Consider the following 23,726-nt stretch of genomic DNA (forward strand, 5'->3'; position numbering starts at 1 on the left):
TGGTTCACCTGTTGCTCTCTCCAGAAAATATAAACGCGAGCGCGCTGGATGACCAGATAGAGCGCGCATGACCTCGCGGGCAAGAGGGACAGAATGCACAGCCTCGCATGTGTCCATACCCCATCTACCATGCCGCCGGGTTTGGAAAATATCCACATCGGCTGCTTCCAGCTGACGTACGCCCTGCTGGCGATTTAAATGTGTCTTTTTGTTGAATGTGGGAAAGAGGTGCTGGAACACAGCTTCGTAGCTCTTTTATGGGTGTTGTACATAATAGACTGGGTTTTCTGTCGACCGCGTAAAAGTTTAATATCAAACCAGTCTTTCGCCTGCTTAAACGATGGGAATGGCTCCTGCTTCACATGGAATAGCTCAAATAGGTACAAGGCGACGCTGTCAACTGGACAGCCGTATACATCTTTGTTGCGCATATACCCAACATGTTGTAGTTTGCCAAATGTGTTGGTCTTTCCATGCTGAATCAGCAAAACAAGAGCAATGCAGGGCTGAAAGCCTTCATGATCTAGTTTCTGCGAGAACATGTTAGCTAGCTCCAAATCGCGGACATTCTCAACACGCAACAGACCAAAATGTGAAAGAAGAAAGGCAGTACGCCCTCGTAAATCATCCAGCGAAAGAAAAGTATCACAAAGTTCCTATGACGAGAACTGGCGCGGTGATCACGTGGGTGGAGAGTCATTTTGGCCAATCATTATTATGTCGAATGCACTGAGATCAGAATTGAATTGGAGCGCACTCCGCAGCTTTGGGCTAAGAACTGGTAAGCCACTGCACCAGTTTAATGCAGAAATGTCACGAGCCTAGTTTCCGCTCAGCGGTGTTCTACGTCGATCAATTCAAACAGTTAGATATTATAAAACGGGTGGTATTGCAGTGGTTCTCACATTTGCTATTGGTACCTCCGCTCCGTGTACCAAAAATACGTCCGATAAATTGCAGCTGGCAAACGGGACGATTGGATATGTGGTGGGTTATGTTTGTTGTAATATCCGAGTGTGCCAGAAACGGTGAAATGAACAATGACTGAATTGAGAGCTTAGAGAAAATGTAAAGGATGCAAGTGCTTCCGGGAGCGGCAGCAACTACGGAGCACGCGCGCGTCTTGGACCAATTGTGGTCGATCCACGTGCCGTTGCCAAATCCATGGCAATGCACGTGTCAACGTGCAATCGCAGAGCTTGTGAAGCGTGACAGATGTCACAATCTCCCCTACTTGGTTTGCTTCGAATTGGTGAATGCCTTGACGAGTACGTTCCAATGCGAGAGCTTTCGTAGTTTGGTGATCGGCACCCACGAGTTCTGCGAGGCGGATAAATCAAGCCATTTGACCAGATACTGAGTTTTGCCGCTGCGGATACGTCGCTTTTTCAGGCGTTCCGCCACGTAAATGTGCTCTTCGACAGCATCGTAGATTGCTGGCGCGGCCTTGGAAATTACACGGTGCTCGAACAGAGGCGGATTCTCCATCGAGCGCTTCAGCTGATCCACGTTGAATGATGGATGGCGTCGATCATTGCATGAGGCAACTTGAGGCGATAAGCGCTGGTACCAATGCGTGCACTGACAGGGTATGACCCGATCCAGCGCGGCAGAAGCTTGTTCACGGTTGGGTCATTAGTCGGGTCGTACGCAGGCTGACCCACCTCGTTCAGATTGAGCACTTTGGCGTCAATGTAGACCAAATCACCCACTTCGTACGTCACTTCCTTACGGTTTTTGTTGAAGTACTTTGCTTGACGAGCTTGGGCTTGTTCCAGGTGCTTCTTGGCGCTACGAAGAAGTTCCTCACGGTGCTGGACGAACTTGGCGTGGGGTCCAACAACACGTCGGGTCACGCGGATTGCAGTAGTTGGCTGGCGACCGGTGTCTCGCTCAAAAGGTGACAACTTGGTAGATGAATGGATAGCTGTAGCATGTGCATATTCCACCGTCGGAAGAACATCAGCCCAGTCATCACCATAGTGAGATAGCGTGCAGCGTAGTGCATCCTCCAGCGTTCGCACTTGTCGCTCCGACTGTCCGTCCGCTTGAGCTCGTTTGCTGACGGTCATTTTCAACTTCACCCCCATCTACTTCATGAGCGCTTGACAAAACTTGCTGCAGAACTTGGAGTCACGTTCGCTGACAATGCTGCTGGGGAGGCTGTAGTATCAGACCACTTGATCGAAGAAGAGCCGAGCAGATTCTTCCGCTGTCACATCCTTGGTAGTTGGTAGATAACATGGACGTTTACTGAGACGGTCGACCACGACTAAAACAGCGTTGAACACTAGAGACATGAGCTCCCCGTCACGGAATCCATAATAACATGTTTCCAACAGCGATTTGGGATCGGAAGTGGCTGAAGTAAACCTTGATGAGCTCTAGTGCTGCTTTTGCTGCGTACGCAGCACTCGCATGTTAGCACATACTGCTCAATGTGGAGTCGCATGCCTTCCCACACAAACCATTGTCGAGCAGCGAGGTATGTCTTCGTAACTCCAAGGTGCGCTGATACAGCACTGTCATGATAATCATGAAGAACACGAAGAAGAACCGTGTCACGGACTGGAAGACGGACTTGTGCCATGCGAAACGTACTCTTGAGTATCAGGAGTCCACCGTCGTAAGCGTAGGTACTATCGATGTATTCTGGCTCCTGCTGGAAGCGTTGAGCTAGCCGCGCACAGCTCTTATCGAGTTTGTACTCATCCATGATAAGCTGTCGAAACGCGTCATCCAGCTGTGTAGAGATCACCATTGCGTTGATTGCTGCGCGTGGCCAGGGAGAGAAGCAAATATTGTCCAACACCAACATTCTTCTCCAGTCGAGAAGAAAACGGGCTGTCAAAAGTCACTGTCATCATTGGCACAGGTGGGCGAGATAACGCGTCGGCGACCACATTCAAGTTACCCGATCGATGTTCCAGTGTACACGAAAATTGACCAAAGAATTCGAGCCATCTTGTCAGTCGCGGTGACAAGTCGGGTGATCCAAGAGCCCCTGGCAGACAGAGGTTTCTGTGTAGACGACGAGCTGGCGACCCAGCATATATACTCGCCACCGTCCCAAGCAAAGCTTGATCGCGAACAGCTCCTGCTCGTGTGTCGGCCATTTCTGCTCGGAGATGTTTAGCTTCATGCTAAAATATGCCACCGGGTGATCAAAGCCGTCGTGCTGCAGGCTGAGTACACCACCGACAGCGATTTTTGATGCATCCGTAGAGACGGTAAACGCCTTGTTGGGATCGGATCAGGAAGATTTAAAATCGGCGCTTGAAGGAGCAGCGACCTGACCGCATTAAATGCTCGGGCTTGCTCGTTGCTCCATGTCCACGGGACATCATGCTTGAGGAAATCGGACAAGGGAGAAAGCATGGCGGCAAACTCAGGAATAAAGCGACGGTAACAGCCTGCGAGGCCAATGAAGCGCTGAAGATCCTTGGGCTTCTGCGGCGTTGGCCAGCTAGAGATGGCTGATGTCTTGTCTGGATCCACCGACAATCCTGCAGCACTGATGACGTACTCCAAAAAGGTGACCGAAGGTTGGGCAAAATGACACTTTTCGCGCTTGACAAATAGTTTCTCCGCACGAAGGACTTCGAATACACGACGCAAATGCTCTTCGTGAGCCTCACGAGACCGCGAAAACACGCAGATATCATCCAGGTACACAACCACAAAGGATTGAAATTCCTTGCCGCCAAACAAACTCTGCTCAACCGAGTCCACGTGCCCGGCATACCCGCTAAGCCCATGGGAGCCACCAACCACTGATAATTTATGTCGCTCGCACGAAACGCAGTATACGACCGAGTGCGTCGAGATACCCGCATTTGATGGTATCCACTCATGAGATCGAGGACGCTGAAGATCACCGCACCAACATTCGTCCGAACAACTCTTCAATATGAGGCAGCGGAATACGAGGCACTAGCGTTGCACTGTTCACGTATCTGTAATCGATGACCCAACAAATCACCTTGACGACGTACACGAATCCAGTCGATGCGGCGAAGAATTTGTCCGGTGTGAGAATTTTTTCGGTACCGCGAAAATATTGGACACCCATGGCGAGTATGATTTCTTTATCCACTGCTTTTTCAGCAGCGAAGAAAAAAAATCATCCAGTGTGCGCTTCTCTACTTGAGAATGACGAGAAGGAGCGCGCATGCTGGGCTTGGCGTCTGTCTTCATTTGCATGTCATGCTGGATTAATCGTTCAGGAGGGAGCTCAGAAGGCAGCTCGTCGGGCATCACGTCCTTGAAATCGTGCAGTAGACGAGCGACAAATGTTGGAACATCATCGAGCTTGTGCGTCCGACGCATTTCAACCCGATATATTTCCGCGTACGCACCTGCGCGCAACCCACCGACAAATTCCTTAACTTCAAGCGTATTACAGACAAAAAGAGCGATATCTGGACGGGAATCAGCTGCATGCGTACCGGATTCGGCATCCAGGCCTCTGATCATGCCTCGGGACCTGTCGATGGAAGGGTTAGCCTGCTGGAGCCAAGGTTGGCCGAAGATTCCATCGTACGCTTGATCAATTGGCCACTCATAAAACGGAGCCTTGGTGAATTGACAGCGTTCCACCGACACGACCAGCTTACCCGTACACACCATGCGGGACTCAGACTTGCCGTCAAAGCCTCGCGCTATAATGTTCACCTTCTGCTCGACGGGAAACGGCACGACGATGCCGGGCTTGACGATGCAGTGCGACGCGCCCAAGTCCACTAGCATGCGCAACTTGTGTCCTTCAACAACAGCATCTCCAAATAACAGGGATGTCGAGCCTAGCGCTGCCTCGCTTGTACTGGCACAGAGGTTAACAGCCGAAACGTCGCTCACAGCATGCTCTGCTTCCACAAATATCGTTATAGGAGATTCAGAAATTGGTTCAGGCTCAGTGAACACCCAATTTACGTTCGCTGAGCGTAGTCGTTTCCCTGCTGTGGTTTCTTGGGGCAGTCGCGGATGCGATGTCCAGGTGCCTTGCAGTAGAAACACAATCGGTGCTGACGACAAGCCTCTTTAGAGATACGACGAGAACCTTATAGCGCTAATGTCCATCGGTTCAGGGGTAGTCGTGGCAGCCGTCCGGCCAGCTTGAACATGCGAGACACTGTTCCCGGTGAAGTGGGCCTTCATAGGACTGCGCGGGGGAGATCGCAACACTCAGAGTCTGGCAGCGAAGATAGCTCACCGCATGGCGTGTTCTTCTTTCAACCCCGCACAGAAGTGGCCGATCTGGTCGAGCGGGCTCATATCGCGGACTTGCGCGATAAGGCGGCGGGAATTGCGACACTTAATCGTCAATTGTGCCGACTTGGCGACATTGTCGGAGGGCGGCTCGGACACGATACTGCTGATCTGGCGGGACAAATTCTTCAGTGAGGGCAGTTTGAAATGCCGCAATATTTTCCAGGGGCCTCTCCTCGATGACAACCCTGGTGTGGTACCACGACGCGAGCATTGCCACGACACGGGAGTTGTTGGCCTCACTGGTGTAGTCCACATTCTTGCCCTGCATGAGGAGCTTGGCGGCAAAGATGAATTCGTCCACACTCTCCTCGGGGAGACCAGAAAAAGTTGACACTCTAGTGCCCTCAACCTTGAAATCAGGAGCGGGTCGATGAGCATGAAGCTGCTCAAACAACGACGACTGGAGCTGATGGTTTTGCTGCATCAGATGGTCAGCAAGCTGACCCATAGTGGCCGTCAAACCCTCCATGAGGGCTTGCGCCGGGACGAAATGCTCTCCAGGATCCATGACAGATAGCGATTTCCAAAATCTCCTCAGAACGAAGCGGCAGAAGCGGAGCGGACAGTGAGACGACGAGACGGAGCGGAGCGTAGACGGACGAGTAGAAGCAGTGATGAGACAGAAGCGGGACCCGTGCTACCAGTTGTAATATCCGAGTGTGCCGGAAGCGGTGAAATGAACAATGACTGAATTAAGAGCTTAGAGAAAATGCAAAGGCTGCAAGTGCTTCCTGGAGCGGTAGCAACTACGGAGCACGCGCGTGTCTTGGACCAATTGTGGTCGATCCACGTGCCGTTGCCAAATCCATGGCAAGGCACGTGTCAACGTGCAATCGCAGAGCTTGTGAAGCGTGACAGATGTCACAATCGCAATTTATCGAGCGTTTTTTTGGTACACGGAGCGGAGGTACCAATAGCAAATGTGAGAACCACTGGAATACCACCCGTTTTATAATATCTAGTTGTTTGAATTGATCGACGTCGAACACCGCTGAGCGGAAACCGAGCTCGTGACATTTCTGCATTAAACTGGTGCAGTGGCTTACCAGTTCTTAGCCCAAAGCTGCGGAGTGCACTCCAATTGAATTATGATCTCAGTGCATTCGACATGACAGTAATTGGCCAAATGATTCTCCACCCACGTGATCACCGCGCCAGTTCTTGTCATAGCAAATTCGGCTCACAATATCCACGTCAGACTGTAAAATTGTACCAAAGCGCCATCATTGCAAAATATTGCGCCACTGTGGATCCGGCTTATGCCGCATGTTTTCGTCAAGTATGCCAACAGTGTTTACATGCTGATAAGCATCACCACCTCTCACTCGATCTAGATATACAGCTGTATCTTTGGTTTCACGTGCAATATTTAAAATATCGAAGTGGGGAAGCTGCACATAATCGGGGTAGTGACAGAGATATTATCGGTCGATCGTGCTTTCTATTTATTTTTCCGTTTTTCTTTTCGTCATTAATGAAGTCTTATTCCTCACTTGCAGTTTTATCACATTGTTATAAGTCTGAACAATATATATTGCATGTATTAATACAAATTACATACATCATGGTCTTGCGTTTTTCTAATTCCAATCACGTACATTGTGGCCCTGGATCGGAGAAAAAATAATGCTTCTGGGCTTCTTCTCAATGTATACTGATACAACCCCATGGCAAAAGCACTTTCGGGTGGCACTATTAAATATAGTCCGGACTCTAATAGGGCGCCTCCGTTCCTAATATTTAAGTTCAAAATAGCACTATTACTATTTTTTTCGTTTGATCCTTAACTGTTAAGGGCTTCCCAGTACTGCATTAAACTAATAAAGTACTGGGAAACCCTTAATTCTACTTTAATAGTATTAAAATAGATTCTAATTACACACTGACCACTGATTGGCTGCACGTGGCTGGCTGGTGGAGGTACGTCATGATGTCAGCTTACTGGTTGTGAGCGGTCAGAACCGAACACGCCTAAGACTCGTCCGACCTCGTTCAACATGGCCGACGCCTCCCCCGTGATGAACCGCAAGCAGGTGGCCATCCTGGACTTCGGCTCGCAGTATAGCCACCTCATCGCGCGTCGTGTGCGTGAGTTGCATGTGTTCTGCGAGCTTTACTCGTGCCTGGTGAGTGCCGACGAGCTGCGTCAGCACCAGCTTACAGGTATTATCCTGTCAGGCGGCCCGCAGTCCGTCTTCGATGAGGGCGCGCCGCACGTACAACCGGAAGTGTGGCAACTTATCGAGGAGCAGAAGCTGCCTGTGCTGGGTATTTGCTATGGTCTCCAGGAGCTGGCCTTCACCAACAACGGAAAAGTGGCGCCGTCGCAGAACCGCGAGTACGGCAAGGCCCTTGTCACCCGCAAGAACGGCGCTGACTGCGGTGGTCTATTCGAGGGTCTTCCGGACGAGTTCCAGATGTGGATGAGCCACGGCGACAAGCTGCATCAGATCCCGGAAGGATTCGTGGACATCGCCACCACCGAAAACTCGGAACACGCTGCCATCGTCAACGTGGCGCGCAAGTTTTATGGTATTCAGTTCCACCCGGAGGTGACCCACAGCCCGCGCGGCAAGGACATTCTGCGCAACTTCGTGGTCAACATCTGTAACTCGCCCACGGATTGGGACATGCGGAGCATCGCTGACGCCTTTATTGAAGAGGTGCGCGAGACTGTCGGCCCTGAGGGACACGTCATCGGTGCCGTCAGTGGAGGCGTCGACTCCTCCGTCGCTGCCGTGCTGCTGCAGCGCGCTCTGGGTGACCGTTTCCACGCTGTGCTCATCGACAACGGGCTCCTGCGCAAGGATGAAGCCACAGAGGTCGTCGACCGCCTTCAGTCGAAGTTAGGCATCAACCTGAAGTGTATCGACGCCTCAGACCGCTTTCTGGCTGCTTTGAAGGGTGTTACCGAGCCTGAGTCGAAGCGTAAGACGATCGGCAACCTGTTTATTGAGCTGTTCCAGGAGGAGGCTGAGCGCATCGGCCACCCCGTGGACTTCCTGCTGCAGGGAACTCTATACCCGGACGTGATTGAGAGCATCTCGTACAAGGGCCCATCGGCCACTATCAAGACCCACCACAACGTCGGTGGCCTGCCGGAGAAGATGCACCTGAAGCTCATTGAGCCGCTTCGTGAGCTGTTCAAGGACGAGGTTCGAGAGCTCGGAATGGCTCTCGGCATCGACGAGCCCAGTGTGTGGCGTCACCCATTCCCGGGTCCTGGTCTTGCCATCCGTGTGCTCGGCGAGATAACGCCGGAGGCTTTGAAGACGCTGCGCCACGCCGACTCGATCTTCATTGAGGAGCTGCGCAACAGTGGCCACTACAAGACCACGGGCCAGGCCTTCTGCGTGCTCCTGCCGGTCAAGTCTGTGGGTGTCATGGGTGACGGCCGCACGTACGAGAAGGTAGTTGCTATCCGTGCTGTCAGCACTTCGGACTACATGACTGCCGACTGGTACCACATGCCGTACGAGGTGCTCGGCCGCATGTCGAACCGCATCATCAACGAGGTGCGCGGTGTGAACCGCGTCGTCTACGATATCTCTTCCAAGCCGCCTGCCACCATTGAGTGGGAGTAAGGTGAATAGATGGAGTCCTCGCCTTTGCTACAATTGCAGGATGGCTCCACACCTCTTGGCAGTAACATCAAGCTAATAATATTAGTGAACGGTTCATTCCTTAATGAACTACATGCATGTACACTAATCGTATTTCTCCGGTCCATTTTAAAGAATGAGCTCTGTAACGCTCTTTATTCGCATTAGCCTGAAGTACTACATGTAGTAGTAGTAGTAGTAAACTACTAATACACGCTTGTAAAATAAAGCACCTTTCCAAACAAATTTCACAGCGCTGTCGTAAATTACTGTATAAAGTTTGCGAAGGCTCACCAATAAGAATTTTTTTTGCGTTTAAGAAGCTTTTATTAATAATACTATTATGCATTCGACTCAAAAATTCCACGCGCGGTTCTTTGAATGAACGCGCACGCAATAGCGCAAATCTGTTACGATCACACCTCTCGAATTGAGCCTCTTTAAGTGACCATTGACTCTTTTTCTGACTACCAAAGTTTTCAACCAAAATGACTCTGTATACCGGGTATGAGTTTCACTAAACACCTCTCTTTAGCTGACCAAATCCCTCTTTATCTCTAAATGAAACATTTGGCGGGACCTCGGGGTCCCATCCGGACCCCGGGGCTCTCATAAGTAACCGGTACAAAACAGTACCAATTTTTGTTTTGGCTGCTGATATGCTGCCGAACTGTCAGCATGGGTGTTTTCTGGGGCGATGACGATGCCTTGGAATGACGCTCAGAGACTTCACAGTAATATCTGACATATTATTGTTCAATATGGCAGCTACACCTTTGCCAGTCCAAATCGGCGACAGTGTAAAGCAAAGTGGAACGTCCCGTAATTAATTTTTTTAATTTTTGAAATTTATTTTTTTAGAAAAAGCCTGTCATGCAAAGTTGATTTAGTGTAGTGCAAAACTTTACGTGCCGTACTCCATAGGTTTGCTACGAATAGCTGCCGCCACTGACAACGCACAGTGGCGCGCCATCTTGTTAACCAAGCGCAGATCCATACATGGAAGCTATGCTCTGCAGCGTTTTCAAGCAGCTGCATCCGGCGCTCTGTTTTCTGGGCAAGCGGACGATGTTGAACTGAGCGCTGACTGGGAAAAACAACGCAAGGCAAGCCACTGAGTGTTTGTAAGTGGATGGAGCAGATCCACCAAATCTGGTGCTTGCATGGCAGCGGCGCGAGTGAGTGGCCACCCGGGAGGGGCGCGTGAACGACATACAGCCGACGCCCTCTGGGTCTTTCCTCCATTCCTTCCTCGCCCCAGTCCAACAGCCACATACACAGCAGCCATGGCGACCAAGAGCGTACGCTGGTCCACCGTCACCGTCTACGAGTTCGGCGTGGGCATCGGCGGCAGCGCAGTGCCTCGACGCGGTGGTCCAGCGGTGGGGCTGGCTCGAACCCCGCAATGTGTGTGGAGGACTTCAGTGAACGCGGCGCAGCATCAGCGGGAGAAAACAGCGGCGGGGGACAGGCAGGAAACCGCAGGACGACATCGGCGGAGACGCGTGCGCTGGTTCAAGCCGCTGGAGCGCATCACGATGCTGGAGAAGGCAGGCTACAGCGAGGAGCGTATCTTCCGCTCAATGCTCATGGAGTCGTCCAGCATCGCCCAGTCGCGACGGCTCTGTCTGCGTGTCGAGTGTGTGGCCTAAGTTGCATTTTGCACGTGTCGACGACGACCGAGGTAGCATAAAATGGAATTTTAACGCGGGGGTGCCGGGTACGATGGTGCTCGGAAGGAAGAAGCAAAGGGCGAAGACAGGATGGACTTTTTTTAACTTGTTTTGATGCCGACCACCAGTTAGCTCTGCACTAAATCGCCATTGCTCTAAAGTCAATTTTTGAAAATAAAAATTAAAAATTTCTTTGTCACTTAAGTTACTTCACACAGCTTTGCTTTACACTGTCGCCGATTTGGACTGGCAAAGGTGTAGATGCTCTTGCTTGCAGGGCCCAAGGGCTTCACAGCAATATCTGATATTTTAGGGCCGTTAATAGCTTCTGGATGCTCGTTCACGGGATGCTGGGCAAGCTAAATTTTGAAAAAGTAAGTCACGAAATGTTTTTTATAGGTTGTGGTACAAGCCCGTAATAAAATAAATAATTCCGGATACCGACATAATTTTTTGCGGGACCCCGGGCTGTTTTAAATGATAGCATGGCTGGCGCATGAATCTCTACTAGGTAAAGGATAGCTGATCCTATTGGGGCCAATCACATTTAGCTTTCATTCCCAAATTTAGAAGCTCTCAAACGCACTCCAACATTGGCCGATTACTATTGGGTTTTGCTCCTGTTACTCAGCTTATTGCGCCTTTCAAGTTTTTTTTTCGTGCGCTTGCTCATTGTCGTCCATAAAGCTAGTCGTCCTGGTTTCGGATGTTTCTTAGCACCCTTGTACACTTCCTAAACGTCGAAAACGCCGGCGACTGCACTCTTATTCCGGATTACGTTCATAAGGCACAGGTGCGAAGAGTACCAGCGCGTTGCAACTGGGGCCAAAAAAGAGCGGTCATACGCTCCACGCGGATCACGACGGGCAATCTCAGCCCTTTCTCCCTGAATCGAACTAGAGCAAAGGACACTTCAAGATATACGACGATATCGTCTCGGTCTCGACACTTTTTGCTTCACGACTTCCAACTTTGGAACGTCTTGTAGCAGAAGATTAAGCGTGATAGCAGCACACCCGTTACACAGAACCCCGCGTGACTTTTTTTTCAGGATTCGCCAGGCCTTGTCCGTAATGGCGGCACTACCAGTAATGATTGCTGCCACTTTGTCCGGGCCAAGATTATTTTCAAGCACATCAATATCGTTGCCAAAGAGCCTGGTCATGAAACCCGCGGCCTGAGATTCAACTCCTGTAGCAGTTGTCTTCAAGTACATGGGGTCCATATTTGGAGCAACTGCTACAACATTGATTAGTTTCTTTCGGTGCGTGTTGGCCATCCCGTCAAGCGCTAACCCAATGTACGGTTGATCGCTTAGGACCTCGTACTTTGCCTATACTTTCTCCTCATCACAGATCAAGTAGTGTCCGACCAGCTTCCTTGCGAAAATCATGTTGTGTGAGGAATTAAAGCTATGTGCGGGATGTTTTTCAAGACCCAGAAAGCAGGGCCTTTGGCCCTGATTTCTCCTAAACCATTGGAATAAAATAGCTTGCAGTACTGCTCTAATAATATTAGAACAGTACTGCAAGTAAATTAAGTCTAGGTTTTTACCAGTATATCATATTATGATATACTGGTAAAAACCTAGACTTAATTTACTTTTCAGCCATCCTGGAATCATCGTTACACTATCAAATAAAATACACCGCCGTCAACAAGAACAACAGCAAGGCGTCAAGGTTTGGTATGAGAAGTGATCAATGTTCAGTTAATTACAAGCTCAAACAGGCAGTACAAACGGGTACTTAGTGGAAACTCGACATGTCATTTACAGTAATATTCTTTTGCATTGATGCGAGCTAAGTTTCATAGCGGCTCAGAAACGGCCTATGACATCGAGCACGACGCAAAGCTAAATATATTGTGTTGGCGTTTGTAGACATGCTATTTTGAAGTGCAAAGTATTCTGATAGAGATAGCCCACCAATAATAAAGAGACTGTGTCAAGATCACAACATGCTAAAATAATCTTTTTTAAGCATGGTAAGTATGATGCTAGGTGCGTAGGTTTTTGTTGGAATAATTGCACGGCTGACGCAGCATTTTGTAGCGAATGGTCTAAATTAAACCCAGATTTTTGAAATTAAAGAAGTCGACTTAGGCACATAGGGGCTCATAGTTTTTGGAATAATTGTCCACCCGAAGCGAAGCGGAGGCGGGAAGACAAACAACTTGAATAAAAACCAAGCTACCGCCGCGTAGCGGCGGCGCTCGGCTAGTAGTACAGAAAACCCTTCTGTAGTCATAAACCCCGGGCTCAACATGCTATCCCTATATAGGGGTATTTTTTTCGTGGGGTGGCTATGTATCTTCTAAATGGTACACAAATAAAGCCAACGAATAAGTGAGCCCCATCCACTTCACTTTTTGCGTTTGCGGCCCTCTCTGGTTGTTCCACACTCTTCATTTGAGCTAGTGTCATTAAGATGTCAGTCAAACCTATTAACAAGCCAACCCGCATCACGTTAACCAATGCGATTACTTAAATATAGCGAAGCAGATTTGCCAGCATCTTGTCACCCAATTCCTTCTATTGCAACAACAGCTTAGCCGAGTGGGCTCATGAAATCTTGTCGCTGCCACAGCGGCCATCTCAAGGAACAGCCTAGCTACTGGAGCGTAGTAAGGGACTAACTATCAAGTCAAGACATTATGATACGGCTTTACAGGTTCAACCTTTCGGTCAAAAAGAAGGACACAACACGAATGACAATTGCAATTACGTGCAACGCAGACGATTGCCTCCTTTTATTATTGGAATGTCAAGAAAGATCGTGGTTTTAAAAAGGATACTACAGAGCAGACTACTCCGGACCTGCTGCACAATAGTAACTTTCTCATAGTTTAGTACCTCAGAGCAGTCATTTTTGGTAATGTTGCATTCCATATTACGAAAGAGAGGTAAGAGGAAACATTACCTTAGGTTTGTAAGCTGCTTGATCATGGGACCCGATGTTTTATTTCTGTGGGAGGGTATCCCAATTACTACCGAAGGGTTTAACACTGCAACCTCTTGTGTGCAGTACCGATATACCGGTATTGCTTTTTGAGAACATGAACATGTCGAATTATGTCATATTGTGTGTACACATGTAAGGTACAGGAATGTGTGTCCTTCAATTCAGTAGATTTGTCTTTATCTTTTTTTAACGGATTGTAAAAAAGCTCGTCTATTTTTATTTTAAATACCCGTACTAATACTTGTAGCTTTTACTGGCTCGTATATCCTGATGTACTTGCTAGGATGTAATTTGAATGAGCTGACTTGATTTTTTTAATTTGAGATTCAAAAATACCGCTTAATAATGCCTACTCCCATCTCGCCTTTACGCCTGGTCCTACAGTTTGCGCCGACCATCTGTACCTCAAAATTATATCAAATGATTTTAGTAGCTTACTGAAAGCTTAATGCGCCCATTATTAGTAAGATAAAGTAATAGCGTTGTTTTGTATTATTAAATCCAATCTTTTTTTTCATTCTCGAAAACCGGCTTTCCTATCATGGGATAACAGTTTTGTGGACAATACACCGTACATAATGTACTACTGTACATTGTACAGTCCCTTCAAAGTCTGGACGTGAATAAAGGTGTACCGTATTCCTTATGTGATTGGCGACGCTCGGTCATTAGCGACAAATCCAGCAGCCAATCAAATTGATTTAAATTTCGTGTCGTCGCGCTTTATGTGCTTGGCGACCAATATATTTTTGAGCATGTCATATAGTTTTTTCTATGCAGGTATCTTTTATGCTGGCAGAAAGGCTGGACCACCTCAAGAATTTGACTGTCGCCAATCACATAAGGAATACGGTACCATAACCATTTATTTTTTATTTCACGTATAATACGCGGTGACAGCTCTTCGTCAGTAGAGCACAAGAAAGCTACAACGTACTACGTACCTTCAGCACTCCTTCCTGCACGCAAGTTATGCGTCCGCACGGTGTTGTTTTGTTGGCAGTTGTCACACTACTCACTATTAATAACGTCGATGCAAGGTCAGATTTTCATGCCGCAACAAGCGTCACGACTGCTGAACACAGCGTCTCCACCAACAGATTCTTAAGAAACAGCTATCTCTCCCAAGTGGATGACGATGAGAGGGCGATAAATACCGGTCTCAAGTCCTTTCCCGGTGCGGATATGGTCTCCAGCTTCATCACTAAGCAAAAACTCGCAGTGTGGCTGAAGAACAACAAGGACACGGACGATGTCTTTGTCGGGTTGAAACTTAACGCAGCAGACGACAGTATTCTCAAGAATCCCAAATTCGTCGCCTGGGTCAAGTACGTAGACAACTACAATGCTAAAAACCCAGGCCAGCCGTCTTCGATACTCGCGCCGTTGAAGAAACACGTAAATCTAGGGAAGCAGCAAAACAAACCGAAAGTACCAAAGACTTGGCAACGAAACTGCAGACCGAGCAGATGGAGACCTGGAAGCGCGCGAAACTCAGCACCGACAGCCTCTTCAACATGTACAAACTCGACAGCGAAGCGAAGGACTTGCTCGCTAGCCCTGGCTTACGTATTTGGGTCCGCTATGCAGAAGAATTCAACCCCGGCCCCAAAACGACATTGTTCGAGAAACTCCACGCCAGCTATTCAGATTTCGCACTGTCCCAGCTCCTACTTTTATCTAAGAAAGCCCCGAGCACGGAGAAGCTGGCCACGAGCCTTCAAAGGGAACAACTCCAAACCTGGTTGAATAGCGGAAAACAACCGCAAACCGTCTTCAAGGTTCTGAGGCTCGACAGCGAAGCAGATAATCTGTTTGCCAGTCCTCAATTCAAGATCTGGCTCGACTACTCTTTGGATTTCAGGAAGAAGTTTCCTCGCGCGAATACGGTGCCTGTCATTGATACGCTCGTAGCTCACTACGGCGACGCTGCTTTGTCCCGAATTATCAAAGCAGCCAAGGAAGGCGCTGGCACCAAGACCTGGGCCGTGTACTACGAACAGGCTCTGGTCGGAAAACTGTTGAAAGCCGAGAAAACGCCGGCATACATTTCACGCTTGGTGGGCAGACAAGTAACCCCAGACGATGCCTTCCAATTGCTCAAGTCCGACATGGGAATGGATAACATTATTGCGACTCCGGCGTATAACGCTTGGGCGACGTATGTGAGCGTGTTCAAGAGAGAAAATCCCAACGAAGCATCAAAGCAAGTTATCGATACACTCATGGCGCACTACAGCGACCAAGCACTAGCAAAACTGTTTAAGGCAGCAAAGGAGACTTCGACAACGAAGGTCAGGGCCTCGTATTACGAGAATGCTCTAATCGGTAAATGGGTGAAAGACGGGAAAACGCCGGCATACATCACCAGCATGCTGGGGAGGAAGGTAACCCCCGATGATACCTTCAAGTTGCTAAAGATCGACATGGGGACCGAAAACAATTTTGCTACGAGGGAGTATAATGTCTGGGCCGCGTACGCACACCTCTTCAAAAGAGAGAATCCAAACGTAGCATCGAAACCAGTAATCGATACGCTCATGGCGTCCTACAGCGACCAGGTATTGCTAAGAATGATCAACACTGCAAAGCAGACGCCAACCACGAAGATCAGGGCTGCGTTTTTCGAGAAGGCTCTGTTCGCTAAATGGGTCGAAAACGGGGAAACCTCTGCGTATATTTCGAAAATGTTGGGCAGGCATGTAACACCAGGTGATGCCTTCAAATTTTTCGCGCTTGACAAGGCAGGGGGGAACCTTTTCACGCACTCGGGATACGATACCTGGCTCACGTACGCAAAAGCTTTTAAGAACGAGAACCCGAACGCAAAGAAAGATTCAGTTATTGATACACTCACGACCAGCCTTGGCGACCACGCGCTAGTTGAACTGATCAAACGGACAGAGAAGACCCCAGCGACGAAGGAAAACGCCGCTTACATCAAGAATGCTCTGCTTGATGAATGGGTGAAAACGAACAAGTCACCAGCGTACGTCATGAACAAGCTGGGGGGGGACACCGGAGGGTGACAAGAAGGCGCTGCTGACCTCATATCTTGAAAAAAATCAAATCGGCAACGGATTAATGCAACCAATATCCATATTCAGTTTACATGCTAATACAAAGGCATTTCCCATAATTGTATCGATTTTGGACACAGTAACGGTAAAATGATGAATGCACCGACCGAGCAGCACCCCCTGAAGTCCAGCGTCTATCAGCATGGCCTGCTCCCCAGCTTATCTCGACCACGCCAGCTGCATCTCCAGCGACAGCGCGGAACCACGTTCCTGGCCTTCGTCGGCTTCGGGCTCGCATCGTGGATTATGACAAATGGTGCGTTTTAGCCAATTATTGCATTAAACCTAGCTATTTTTAATTATTGCAGACAATAATTTGCGACGTTGAAGTGACGTACGTGGAGCTGGGCGTTTTCCTGCGCGAGCTGCCTGAGCACTACAGTATCTATGCGTACAGCATCCTCGCCCTAGAGTCGGCCAATCTCTATCCGTTGCTCTACATGCTGCTCAACGCTAAGCAGCAGCTGTTGAGTCAATCTACCGTGATCTGGTGGATTCTGCTGCAAGGCGTCGTGGTTTCTGTGCTCATGAGCATGTTGTGGGGCCAGACAGCATCAGTCTTTGGAGCTAGACATAGTATAGCCATGCTGCTGCTCACCCACCTTGGAGGTATGGTGAGCACCACTTCCAGTGTCGTCTTCTACCCCTTCGTGGCCAGCTTCCCGCCACTCTTTACAAGCGCGTTGGCAACTGGGGAAGGGCTTAGCGGCTCCCTTGCAGCGCTACTGGGTGTTGTGCAAAATCCCGGGGGTCAACTGAAGTTTTCCGTGTCGACCTTCTACCTCATTTGTGGTAACATTGTGCTTGTTACGGAATTGTTGCCGGTAATTTATTTTGACGAATATTGAAACGCCGGCGGCAGCTACAATCATGTGTGTGTCGCTGGTGGCGTTTGCCTTCCTACAGTACCATCCGTGGGCTCACGAGGCGAAGACATCGGAGGAACTCACAGCTGCAGTGAACGGAGCAATCCAGAGTAGTCAGCAAGCACCGGATCGTGGCTCGAATTGCGATGAGCGAGAAGCTGAAGAGGACGCGCTACTCACTCGCAACGCCTGCGGTAGTTGTCCTCGCTCTACAAGTGCAAGTACAGTGACGATTCCGTCGCAGACAACTACGCAGTGCTCTGAAGCCACATCTGGAGCTGGTGCTTTCCGGCAAGTGTGGCAGCTTCTGGCTTGCCAGTGGGTATTGGCTGCGTTCTCGTTCGGATGGCTGCCATCTACCATGCCTTTTGTGTACAAGAAATTTGCGGTGCGTTGCTACTACTGTGGCATTTATGCCCGTTGTTTCCTATGACTCGCTAACTTCACTTTCTATTTAGCCGCCAGAAAACGCAGCAATTGCGACTGCGCGTTTCCAGACGACTGCCAGTATTGCGGCGCTCATTCTCTCTCCTCTGGCAAGCGTGTCCACAACGTAAGTGTCGCTGCTTAAGCGTTGCTGGCGACGTGGCACCCTAACCGTGTTTTACGTGATGAAGGTGGTTTCAACTATACTACGTTCGGAGTATGACGCTCCTCCTGGTGTTATTGGCGGTAAGTCGAACATTCTGTTTGAATTGCGAGTGACTTATTATGGCTCTAACGTTTCCTCTCTCTTGTCAACCACTTTCTCTTAGTCGCTATTGATGACCTTTTCACTCACATCCAGACCAGTATTCAGCAATTATGACGATGGGTACTTATTGCGTGAGTTGTGTGGCCCGTATTCATTTTGCTTCTTGACTATTTTAAACTGGCTGTTCTGATGCTACTTGATGGTATCTAGCGCTACTTGTTCATATTTTCTATCTGGTCGGGTGTGCGTACACTCAAACAATGCTATATCTCACGCTGAAACGGACAGCGGGTAAGTCCCAACACTTTTGCGTGCTATATCTCCAGTAGTAAATGTTTTATCTGTCTAGATGTCAAGCAGTTACCAGATTTCGCTCGACGCGTGTATCAATGGAATGGCTTAGCTACTCAGCTAGGTGCGATGTCAGGCACGGCCGTTGCATTCCCACTCGTCTTCTGGTGCGAAAGTTTGTTTACTACATAAGACATATCTAGATTTTGAGGCAAACCTTGATTGTCGTACACCCCAGTCAGTATATTTAGCACGCTACCTACAGCTCAAGGAGAGGTGCCAGTGGGCACTCGAAAAACAATAACTTGAAACCAATTATTACGGTATTGGTCCACTAAAATAATGGATTATTGAGCCTCGAGGAGTCTAAGCTTACAAAGTTTAAGTCATTTTCACTTTAATAATGTATTATTAAGCTAGCATATTGCAATTTAAACGTTTTGCAATCTATTTTTTTTTATTTTTCGCGCTCCCATAAAAAAATCCGCTACGGAGCCAATTCAACTGAGCTTTGGTGCACGGATAGTCTAGCATCTATAGAGACAAAGTGCACTGGAAGCACGCCTGTTACGTTTTTCCTTCATTAGATATCGCAGGGGAAGTTATGCTGCCTGGTCATATTTATCCGTTTTTGAGTAACTCAGTTTTGCAAAAGGTACCATATTATTTAATATTAACTCGGAGATTTGAAAAATATTTGATACTAGAGGATATTTTATGACATTTTCCGACTTAAGTACGTTTCTTGTTCTTGCCACCCTGAGTGAACCGAGGGATCTCTTTCGGTCAGGTTCTAAAACAGCAGTAGTGATGGCAGGCTTTAAAACTGACGAGTGCTTACTCTAGTATTTCACTGTGACACAGACAAAGGCGATCGAGATGGGAAACTGCAAACGGTTGCAGCTGTTTAAAGTCGATAGAGCGAAATCAAGGCATTTGTTCTTGTTCTCTGCCGATAGCCTCGTCCTCATCGTGCGTCTAATAGACTTGTAGCCTGTGATGCTAGATTAATGCGCTCAGCAGTGCCAACGCACTACACCAACCTTGCCGTCACTCTCACAATTGTCCGGACTCCACGGTTAATTAGTAATACTTCAGCTAGTCGATCTTTAACGACATCTGGTAAAGCCGATTACGCAATCTTTGAAATTTATAATATCGTATTAAGTAATATTAATATGATATTTAATAATATTATGTTTTTAAATAAAATTATTCGGTAATATTTTATAAACTAACTGGTTCTCGTCGCAATATTAGCTTCACCGATTTTGGAGTTACCGGTACCATTAACCCCTGACTGTAGTGTACTGTACACTCTTTCAAAAGAGCGTGTACATGTACACGTGAGTAGCTGAGTAGTAGTCAACTACGGCGTTTACACCTCTAGCTAGTAGATGATCTACCGTTTTTCTGTAGCGCAGCAGTACATACGGTTCATCCAAAAAGGGAGCAGATAACAACAGGCAGTGCCAACAGATAACAACAGGCCCTGTTGTTATCTGCTTCCTTCCTGTCTGTCTGGCACCCATTCTTAGCAACAGGCACTTGACGCTGCTCGGAGCCAGGGGGGGGGTTCTTTAGTGAGGTCAAATCTACTCTCAACTTTCTACACAGTCGAAAGGAACATAAGCTTAAGTGCTGAGAAGGCGCTGCGATTCTCAGAGTATGTGGAAGACCACACTCGCTCAAAGCTGGGTGTAAAGAGGATTGCGGACATCGGTACAGACAGGTGAGCTTAAATGTTTCTAGGGGACTTTGTGGTACAGTATTCAAGATTCGGCTTGGTAATGACAGTGAAAAGGTAAATGCGGCTTAATAGGGATCCGCTTTTCTGCACTTTGAGCATGTCTTATATAGGTACAGTATAAGATTTTGTATGCCAATTAAGAATCAGTGCCTGTTATTATCTGCCCCCGTCCAGAAATAACTTTCTGTTCAAAAATGATTTCTGTCTCTCTTGTTTTGCAATTATCGGCGCTTCAGAAAGTCTCTACCACTCTTTACTTTCGATTCGTGCCCCTTCTCGCTTGCGAGTCATGCAACCGCAGTTTCTTCGTCCTATGTGCATCGTTTTAACCGTTTTCGCCCTACCCTTTTATAAACAAAAATGATATTAAATAAATGCTCAATTATTGCACAGTAAAGCTGGTACCTTTTAGTACTCTTAATTAAGAGTTACAATTTGCATCCTTAAATGTTTCTGAGACAAGTTACTGTACTACTGTACCAATCCGGAACTAATAACTTAAGACTTAAAGGCTGTTCAGTAAGCACTGTACATGTACTGGAACTCGTCGCCATCCGGATCTTTAAGATGATACGAAGTCGGATCTGCTAACATACGGTACATGTAGCCAGGCTACTTACTGCTTGCATGTTGTAATACTGTACATCCATTAAGTAGTTGTTTGCTACAGAAATAAATACTTGTTGTCCACTTTGATATTATAATAGTTTTTATTGGAGCTTCCAGTGATAAAACTGCGCTAGAAATGTGAAGCCTTCCTGGCTTCACAAGTTTATTACTTTACAGAAGTGAGTAGGGGAGGGGGGGGGGCAGATCGCAGCGAGCAAGTGCATTCCCTGAACCCTTTTTCATAGCTCCTTCTCATTAAGTATATTAACTCAGTAGTTTTTTTCTTAATAATAGCCAACGGAGAATACGGTATGCTAAAGCCGCGGTATAAAGTTTCCGGGGAGGCTGTCTTGCCAAACAGGACATTGTTTGAACGCATGGGATGCTTGCTATTAATAATGTTTGGAATGAAATTGAAATGTGTGTGTGTTTATAATGAAATATTAGTATTTCTAGTTGGCACTCGTTATTTTGCCAGACTGAAATAACATAGCATCGACTTTTATACGTGTACAGATAGTATAGAACGGTTGCGTTGGAGTAGAGGTAGGCGTTTGCACTCGTCTGCGGACATAATATGTTATAGCCGTGGGCCCGCCCCTCTCTTCGCTTGCTGCGCTGCGCTCGGGGGGCGCCGCTGCGCGGCCTCTAAGTCCTCGACTCAGCAAGGCGCTGTGTCTGGGATTGGAAATTAATTCCGAGCGAGTGGTGCCAAGACCGTCGGCAAAGTCCATTTTATGCATGTTGAGGAGTATAATTGTATATTCGGTTACAGTCGGGCAAAATACTCACTTCCTTTTTAGTTTTATTACATGTACCAATATTTTAAGGAAATACGTATGGATGAGTACTTCGGCTCCCTTTTCTGTGTTTCTAATCTTGAAAAGAGCCTAAACAAATTTTAAATCCTCTCAATAGTAATTTAGTTTTTTTTAATACTCTCTCAACAGCAATACGAGAAGTCATCCAATTACTAAACAAGCTCAAACTACCGGTTTGAGCTTGTTTAGTAATATAGTATTTTTTCTTACAGATGAGTGTGTTGTAAATGCAGCTAACATGCTTTTGAAGTGAGAGTGCTTCATCATTAGTATCGCTCTTGCTCCACAAAGCCCTAACAAACGCTGGCTGGGCTGGACTGCCTCCATATTATCTGCAACTGTTTGATTACAGTCGGTTGTCTCAACATATCGTGTTGACTTTACACCTTTGATGACGATACACCGTTCACTGCTAGATTACCGGTATATAAGTTTAGTTTGTGGGGTGAGCTAGTAGAGTGACAAATAGTTGTAAGACGCACACTCACACTATTATTAAGAGAGTGTTAATTAGTTAACTGTAGAATCACAAACATGTTTGCGGAGTACAAGTACGCTATAACACCTTTTAAAACGAATATAACCTTGTAAAGAAACGTTATTGGCTTTAGATCGCACATGATCTAAATAAAAATGGTAATTGGTTATTTTTGTCTCAACATGATGGTATTATAAGAAACCCTTTTAGAAAGGAATACGTACAGTGGATCTCCTGCAAGATTTGTGTCGCCACATAAAAGCCTGATTGATTAGAACGAGCCATTCCCGCTTTTACTTGGCAACACTCACAGCGAGAACTGCAGGAACGGGCTTCTTTAGCTACGGGAAAGCAAATACAGAATACTTATGCGCGTGCACTGTGTCGTGTTGCTGGGAGTTTTCGCCTTACTCGCAAGAAATAATGCAAGCTCTGGTGCTCAAGCTGCAACAAGAAGCTTCACAAGTGCTGAGCGCAGGCTCTCCACCTTGAGATCCGGCTACATCGCCAATGAGGGAAAGGAAGAGAGGGTGATACACGGAGCTGAAAAGCTACTTGATGCAGCGAAGAAGGTGCCCGGTTTAGAGAATGTGGCCACAAGTCTGAAAAGCGGGCAAATGTCCCCACGAGACGCCTTCAAGTACTTGGTTGTTGAAAAAGTCGCGGATAACTTATTCGACGGTCCGCACTTTAAGGCCTGGCTGGATTACTCGACTCGTTTCAAAAAGATGGATCCTAACGCAGGCACGGTATCCACAATTGATACACTTGCAGCTCACTTTACGGACGACGCTTTGGCACGAATTGTCAAAGTTGCAAAGGAGAATCCAACCACCAAGCTGCGGGGCACATTTATTGAAGATGCACTGCTCGCTAAATGGGTGAAAGACGGACAAACACCGGGATACATCACGAAAACGCTGGGTCGGCAAGTCACCCCAGACGAAGTATTCAAGGCGCTCAAATCCGACATAAAAACGGATAATCTCTTCGCGAGTCGAGAATACAGCGCCTGGCTAACGTACGATAACTTTTTCAAGAGCGAAAATCCGAATTTTGCGTCGAAACCACTGGTCGACATACTCTCGACGCACTTCAGTGACCAGAAGTTGTCGAGTATTATCAAAGCAGCACAGGGAAACAGATTGTCGAAGCTCAGGGCCGCGCAGTTCGAAAAGGATCTGCTCGCTAAGTGGGTGAAGAGCGGGGAAACCTCGACGTATATCTCAAAGACGCTGGGCCGACAAGTGACCCCAGATGATGTCTTCGACCTGCTCTCACTTCAGAAGGCTACGGATAACATTTTCACGCATTCGGAATATGATACGTGGCTCAAGTATGCAACCTCTTTCAAGAATGAAAACCCGAACGTAAGACCAGATCCTGTTATCGATACACTCACGGCTAATCTTGGCGATCAGGGGCTTATCGAGCTCATCAAGAGGGCAGCGAAGAACCCTGTGACGGAGGAAAAAGCCACTTACATCAAGAATGCTCTGCTTGACGACTGGGTAAAAGCCAACAAGTCACCGGCCTACGTCCTTAACAAGCTTGCAACCTCGAATGATGACAAAACGAAGTTGTTGAGGACATATCTTGGCAAACTAGATTCGAGCCCACTGTTCAAG

At 47.7% G+C, this 23,726-nt stretch overlaps 3 protein-coding genes across 3 annotated transcripts; all 3 read left to right on the plus strand.

Moving 5' to 3' along the window:
• Positions 1-7,268: 7,268 nt before the first annotated feature.
• Positions 7,269-8,855, plus strand: PITG_19993 (GMP synthase [glutamine-hydrolyzing], putative; the record flags this gene model as incomplete). The annotated part of the gene is made up of 1 exon (XM_002895672.1): positions 7,269-8,855. One exon carries the CDS (start codon positions 7,269-7,271, stop codon positions 8,853-8,855), a length of 1,587 nt encoding a protein of 528 aa, XP_002895718.1.
• A 5,626-nt stretch (positions 8,856-14,481) lies between these two features.
• Positions 14,482-15,258, plus strand: PITG_19994 (secreted RxLR effector peptide protein, putative; the record flags this gene model as incomplete). The annotated part of the gene is made up of 1 exon (XM_002895673.1): positions 14,482-15,258. One exon carries the CDS (start codon positions 14,482-14,484, stop codon positions 15,256-15,258), a length of 777 nt encoding a protein of 258 aa, XP_002895719.1.
• Positions 15,259-17,029: 1,771 nt separating this feature from the next.
• Positions 17,030-18,012, plus strand: PITG_19995 (uncharacterized protein; the record flags this gene model as incomplete). The annotated part of the gene is made up of 4 exons (XM_002895674.1): positions 17,030-17,381; positions 17,452-17,546; positions 17,607-17,847; positions 17,921-18,012. The coding sequence occupies 4 exons, from the start codon at positions 17,030-17,032 to the stop codon at positions 18,010-18,012; spliced, it is 780 nt and encodes a 259-aa protein (XP_002895720.1).
• Positions 18,013-23,726: the final 5,714 nt, after the last annotated feature.

Source organism: Phytophthora infestans, genomic scaffold, assembly GCF_000142945.1.
Source record: "Phytophthora infestans T30-4 supercont1.141 genomic scaffold, whole genome shotgun sequence".
NCBI classification, from domain to species: domain Eukaryota; phylum Oomycota; class Peronosporomycetes; order Peronosporales; family Peronosporaceae; genus Phytophthora; species Phytophthora infestans.